General features: G+C 46.8%; 2 protein-coding genes across 2 annotated transcripts; both read left to right on the top strand.

The window, feature by feature from the left end:
• Positions 1-2,658: 2,658 nt before the first annotated feature.
• Positions 2,659-3,477, top strand: AYO20_11682 (protein SEY1; the record flags this gene model as incomplete). Its single annotated transcript, XM_022649903.1, has 2 exons — positions 2,659-3,132; positions 3,187-3,477. 2 exons carry the CDS (start codon positions 2,659-2,661, stop codon positions 3,475-3,477), a joined length of 765 nt encoding a protein of 254 aa, XP_022494123.1.
• A 2,332-nt stretch (positions 3,478-5,809) lies between these two features.
• AYO20_11681 (hypothetical protein) lies at positions 5,810-6,331 on the top strand (the record flags this gene model as incomplete). The annotated part of the gene is made up of 2 exons (XM_022649902.1): positions 5,810-6,001; positions 6,053-6,331. The coding sequence occupies 2 exons, from the start codon at positions 5,810-5,812 to the stop codon at positions 6,329-6,331; spliced, it is 471 nt and encodes a 156-aa protein (XP_022494122.1).
• Between the last annotated feature and the right edge of the window lie 449 nt (positions 6,332-6,780).

The raw sequence follows: 6,780 nt of genomic DNA, 5'->3' as shown, positions 1-6,780 counted from the left end.
CGCCGAGAATAATTCACCGGAGCCGGAAAGTTCGACCAATCAGAGGCCAGGGATTCGCCTGTACAATGTATAGGAAAACCGATCACGTAACCCTAATTCCGAAGATACCGAAATGGGAGATTTAGCCGAGCCGCCTCAGCAACGTCGGCAACTCCCATCGCGAGCCACAAGGGAAGTACAGTACGGACCTCCTAGTCCCGGACCTCTTAGAAAGGCTCTTTCGCACGACTTAAATAGCGCGGCTAAGATTGTGAACTCTCTCTTAAACCAAGAAGTGCCTATTCGGGTGGGAGACTTACTAGCAACGAAGGAAGTTCGGGATGAGTGGTTCTCTCGAAGGCACTAGCATTATAACGAAAATAAACAAGAACCGATTCATCAAGCGCATGCCCCTCGAGGCGGTAACGCTCGTGCCATCAAGGGCGAAGAAAGTAGAATATCTACTTCGATCGGGGCGGTTCAAGCAAATCCGCCCAGAGACGATCCTATTCACTCACGGTTATACTACAGTAGTTGTCCTTATTTACCTGTAAGAATGAGGGGAACACTAGAAAATTCTCTATTAGACACTAGAGCGGAAATCAATTTGATGACTCTTGCCTTAGTGGAGGAAATGGCCTTATCACGATACATGAGGAAAGCTAAGTTTATCCATAATGCCGTTAGATTCAATGGAGATCGAGAGAAATTCGTGGGAATGATTAAAGACTTCATCGTGAGCATTAGAGGAGTCAATATACTCACTAATGTTTATGTAACGAATGCAATAGATCCTACGTACCGTTTCATTTTAGGAAGGCCATTCTAGAAGGCAGCCAAAGGATCGGTGTGGGAAAAAGACGACGATACTTATATCGTAAGACTGACCGATAGTTTTATCGGGGCACGAGTCCACGTCGTTACAAAGACCGCTCCGGACCTCGACGAAGATCAGAACATATTAACGATGTTTAAGCTTACTTATATAGCGTCTTTAAAAGGTTAGGCGGGTACAAAAGGATAAGGAAGCCCGTACTCGCATCGATAAGGGCTCGGAGCAAACCTAGGGCTCTCGCGCTCGACTTCGCTATCGACGACGATAACAACTTACTATCGGCGACAGACCTCTTTAAAGTGAGCGACGAAGACCTACCGGAGCTGGAATTCGCGGCGAAACCTTTCAATGTCTTTAACGATGGACAAACTATAAAGTCCTCAAGATTAGTCGACGATGAAACATTAAAGCAAGACCTAGAGAACGAGCAAAGACATGAAAGACTCCGAGCCGAGCGGCCCTTAGAAGCTAGAGTGAATACTCTCTATAAGAGGAGGGCGGATAAGGTGAAACCTGTAGACACCGATTAACAGGATAGCTCAACACCTGGAGGATCTCCCTACTAGAGAGCAGAAGCAATTAAAAGAGAGAGGAATACGACGCTGGGGAACCCATACCGATACTCGGAATAGATACACCCAAGACTTATAAAATTTCCTCGTAGAGAGCGCCTGACGGATGAGCACCTAGAAGAGCTGATTATCGGTCCGGACTTGACACCTCTCGAGAAAGAAGTCCTGGTGGAAATTCTATACAACCGAGAAGGCGCGTTAGCCTAGGAGATTAAGGATATTAGGCGGGTTCATCACGATATAGCACCTCCGCAAGTGATTAGAACCGTTCTATATACTCCCTAGCAAGCAAAGAGTTTCCCGGTACCTAAAGCGCTTAAACTAATTGTGATCAAGTTAGTTAAGGACAAGATCTAGTCGCGTTTGTTCGAGTTCGGCCATAGTTCCTATCGAAATCCCTTCTTCCTGGTCAAGAAGAAGAAGCCGGGCCAGTATCGCCTAGTAATTGCAGTATAAAACATCAATGCGGTGACAATAAGAGATGCAAACTTACCTCCTTCGTCGGACGACTTTGCAGAAGAATTCTTAGGGATGTAGATGACTTCCCTACTCGACTAGCTTTCTAGATACGATCAGATCGAGCTCGCAAAAGAAAGCCGAGATCTTACCGCTATTCATACGCCGATTAGATTAGTTCGTTATATTACATTACCTTAAGGAGCGACGAACTCCGTAGCTTAGTTCGTCCGCATTACGAATCGCATCTTACAGGAGCAAATTCCAAGGCGTACGCGACCTTTCTTAGACGATATCGCAGTTAAAGGTCCTAAGACTAACTATAGACAAGAGGAGGTAGTTCCTGGAATGCGCTACTTCGTCCTAGAACATTTGCAAAACTTAGACGAAGTATTAATCGACCTCGAAAGAGCAGGCGCTACCATTGCAGGTCAAAAACTACAGCTTTACATAAACGGAATTGAGGTGGTTAGGTACGTTTATGATCGCGACGGCCGACATCCTTAAGAATCGAAAACAGATAAGATCCGAAACTGGCTAATCCCGACAAACCAGCCGGAACTTCGTGGTTTCCTTAGAATCTACGTATACTATCGTATCTAGATCTTCCATTTTACGATCATTGCTAAGCCCCTATACTTACTACTTCGAAAGAATACACCCTGGATTTAGGGAGTAGCATAGGAAGAAAGTATGAAAGCATTGAAGATTACATTGACATCACCTCCTACCTTAGTCAGCTTAGTTTATAGTCCTAATAGAGGACCGATCATCCTTGCCGTAGACGCTAGCGGACGAGGATGGGGAGCCGTAATCATGCAAGTGGATTCTGTAACAGGAGAACGCAGACCTACGAGGTACGAAAGCGGAATTTGGATCAAAGCCGAGCTTAAGTACGATGCCCTTAAGAGGGAGGCCCGAGCATTGCTTAAAGCACTCAAGAAGTTCAAAAGATGGCTGTATACGGTGCATTTCGTTGTGGAAATAGATACGATAACTCTCGCCGCGCAGCTCAATCGACAATCGACGGACTTACTAGGCGCTGTCGTCAATCAATGGCTAGCTTGGATTCGGAAATTCGATTTCGAGGTTCGACATGTACCAGGCAAGAAGAACGTCGTTGCGGATGCTCTATCTCGTCGCCCACCTACGGAAGAGGATCTGAGAGAGGCTGAAGAAGAAGAAGAGATCGACGACTGGATTGAAGCGAGGATACTCATAGTTCGAGGTCGGCTTCGTCCGATCAAATGGGGTACCTCTCGTCGAGATTTCGCAATAGTTCGGCCGGTGGTAGCGCGCGCAAGGGATAGATCCATGGACCTTCCTAAACCGCGTGTGATCTAGCTTTTCGAAGATGAATATTCCGAAGGTTCGAAACAGATGGCGAAATACCTGCAGGATCAGCAACGCCCTCGGGGCATGAATAACAAGGATTTCAAACAACTACAGAAGAATTCGATGAATTTCTTCGTTCGAGGAGGTCATCTATTCAGAAAGCCGACGGCGAATAGACCGAGCCGCCGGGTGATCGACAACGAAAATGAAAGAAGGAAAATCCTCGAAGCGATGTACGACGACTCCGGACACTTTAGACGTGAGGCGACATACCAGCGAGTGTCTGACCGATACTTCTAGGACGGTCAGTACCGTAACGTCCAAGAGTTTGTCCGGACCTACCTAGAGTGCCAATTCAGAGAAAGTCGGAGGCTGCATAACGAGATGTTCCCTACATCTGTTGATAAACGTTAGGAACAGATTAGTGTGGATTGCACTCCGATGCCAATGTCACAAGGAAAAAGGTACCTCGTCGAAGCAAGAAGCAATATAAGTGGTTAGGTGGAATCGAGGGGTATCGCTTCCGCCAACAGTGCTACAGTTGCAAAGTTTCTATATAAAGAGATCATTTACCGTCATGGACTATTCAGGAGATTAGTCCATAACGGAGGGCCTAAGAACAAAGGCTGGGTAAAAGAGCTTACCGAGAGATATAGGATCAAGCGAGTGATCACTTCTACCTACTATCCTCAAGCGAATGGTTAAGTGGAGGTAGGACACAAGGGGGTGACTAATGCTCTTTCAAAAATGTGTCGGATAGACGGGGGTGGAACGTAGATGAACCATCTTTATGCAGTTCTGTGGGCGGATCGAACGACCGTTAAAGCAGGAACCGGAATGACCCCGTATGAAATTGAGTTCTTAGATAGGCCAATTCTACCAATTGAACTCGAAATCACAACGTGGAATGTCATGAATTAGGGTAAAGTCGTCGATACCGTAGATTTAATCGCGATGAGAGCTCGAGCGCTTAAAAGGCGGGGTAAAGATCTTAAAGAGGCAGCGGCCCGTCTAAATAGGATGAGACGACTCGGAAAGGAATCTTTCGACAAACGCTATAGCCTACATCCCGAACCATTTGAAGAGGGGATGCTAGTTCTCAGCCATAACACTGCTAGATCGATGGATATATCTACAGAGAAGAAATTAGCCTTTCGATGGTTTAGGCCGTTCAAAATCATAGAAGCGAACAAAGAGAAGGGGACGTACACATTAGCCGAGCTCGATGGCGCTCGACTGGGCGGAACCTACTCCGCGAGCCGCCTAAAAAGGTTCTATTTAAGGCCAACGGACTTCTCGATCGAATTAGCATCATCCTCCGGAGATTCTATAGACGACGAGGAATAGACGGAAACACTTCTCGATCCCCCTTACCTTGAAGGAGTAGAAGATCCTATGGACGGTAACCTCGCGTCCCCAGACCCAGACCCCGACCCGGATCCGATTGAACCCAGCCAACGCCGTAGCCGCCGAATTCATATAAACAAGAATATACGACCTTCTTCGAAGATAGTAGTTAAGGTCCCGCCTGTTACTGAACAGATACGCAGGGAGTATGATAGTTTATTCGTTCTCGGAGAATCTTTCGAGAGTTGAGAAGTTAAGACCCCGGTACTCCGCTATGCGAAGTAGCAGAGGAGGTAACTTCTCAGCTTCTACGCTCATTAAAGAATTGTTTCTTTTCTTCTTTGAACGTTTTATGTTTTTCGTTTTGATTTTACGATTTACTTCGATACTAACTAGGAGAAGGACGTAGGAGAGAAAGGAGGTGTAGGCAAGAAAGCAGCCTTAAAGTCTGCATTTCGTTTCGGTGGACTGCGATACTTCCGGACCTACGACCCCGTTAGCCCTACGACATAGCTAAAGAAAAGAAGGAGGGAGGGATTGAAGCATCGCCGTCTAACTGATAAGTTAACTGAGAGAAAGCGCAGAGTGAGGCGAGATGAAAAATTAAGGTTACGCTAGTGGAATTAGCGCGACTTCTGATTAGTCGAAATTTCCCTATACAATGTACAGGGAAAATAAAGCGCTCTAATTAGTCGAAACGGCGTGACAACTAAACTAGAGGCATTTATAGACTGCTTTCAAATGGCAAGGCCGATGTAGGAGCAGAAAGCAGCGTTTTCGAAGGAAACAGGTGGGCGTTCTATGAAATCATGACTCACGGAGCAAACGAAAGCCGTGACAGAGGAGAAAGCAAATTCAGTCACCCTACCGTCAAACGGCGGCCGATTCGTCACGCACGAATAACGACGACAGTGAGGATTGAAGTAATAGACCTATCGTAGTCAATCACATACTTACATGTGATCGGCTAAGGAGTGAAGAATCTAAGACGTAGGGGCGGAAGTTCGACCGCAGAAATTCCGAAACGCATATGCGCTCAGGAGAGGCTTCTATAAGTATCCGTATCGCACCTTCCAGTCTACCTTCCTTCCTACCTCGATCTCGCGGGTTAATGCGCTACAATTACGATTACCTCGATCTCTCCGGTCTCTTTCGCTACCCTTTTACTCACGATCACCTTCTCTAAAAAGAGATTCTAAAACGCCAATCCAATTTCGACTTGTTCTCCTCCTAAAACCTTTCCTCTCGGCTTTCTCTACGGTACGCCCTCAACTTCTTCATCAAGATGTCCAGAAATCCGCGGGCACTTCAACCGAAACCTCCTACTATCTTACCGAATCCTACCTCGATGTCTACGGTTGGACGAGGCAATCAGTATCGAGCCCCGAACGCGGGAACGATCGACAACCAGCCAGTTCTCACCGTCAAACACCCAGACAACATTCGAGAAGTTTCGATTGAAGATGCAATCGCTACAGTAGACTAGGATAACAAGAGTATAGTCGGAGACTTCTACGGATCCCTCGAGGTGAAATATCGACAGATAGGGGATATTCGTGACTTCATAGCTCAGCGTGTCTACGACCTCACCAAGAACTTACCAAATGCTAAGGAAGCCTTTCGAAAGTGTCCTAGACTCCTCGGCGGAAAAAGAGCGTTCAACACCAGACGGGATCGCCGCGCGGAGATACGCAACAAGTTGCTCTCGGATTACAGTCGGCCGAGCGACATGAAAGTTTTCAATCACAAATGCAAAGAGAAAGACGTCCCTACGCCGAAAGGAGGATTCACGAAACTGCCTGTCTAGACGTCACCAGAATTCTTTAATGAACTCATCATTCCCTACGGGGGAGACACGACTACACTTTTAGAGCAGTACCAATTCGCCAGAAAACACCCTCGCTATTATAACGTAACACCTCTCCACCTACTACAAGAAGCTTCGCACGAGATGGTTGCCCGTCTCGCACGTATTCAAAAAGGGAGACACTTCAATACTACGCCACATCTGATCGCGTCGGATGTCCAAATCGTTCTGGACGGCCACTTACCAGACATAGCCGTACGGGGCGCAGAGTACCACCATCCCGATTGGAAGGAGACCCTTAATCAATACGGTTTAACAGAGGCGGAGAATCTATATTAGTCCGGAGCACTTCCAGCGAACTACGCCAATCTCGTCGCATCTCAAGGGAAACCTAGTCCGGTTGCGCCTCTTGTAATTCAAGGATAAGCTTCTAGAAACACATCTACTCC

This window comes from Fonsecaea nubica (genome assembly GCF_001646965.1).
Source record: "Fonsecaea nubica strain CBS 269.64 chromosome Unknown Scaff182, whole genome shotgun sequence".
Taxonomy (NCBI): Eukaryota; Fungi; Ascomycota; class Eurotiomycetes; order Chaetothyriales; family Herpotrichiellaceae; genus Fonsecaea; species Fonsecaea nubica.
The sequence above is the reverse complement of the archived record's forward strand: the minus strand, read 5'-3'. Positions and strand labels throughout refer to the sequence as shown.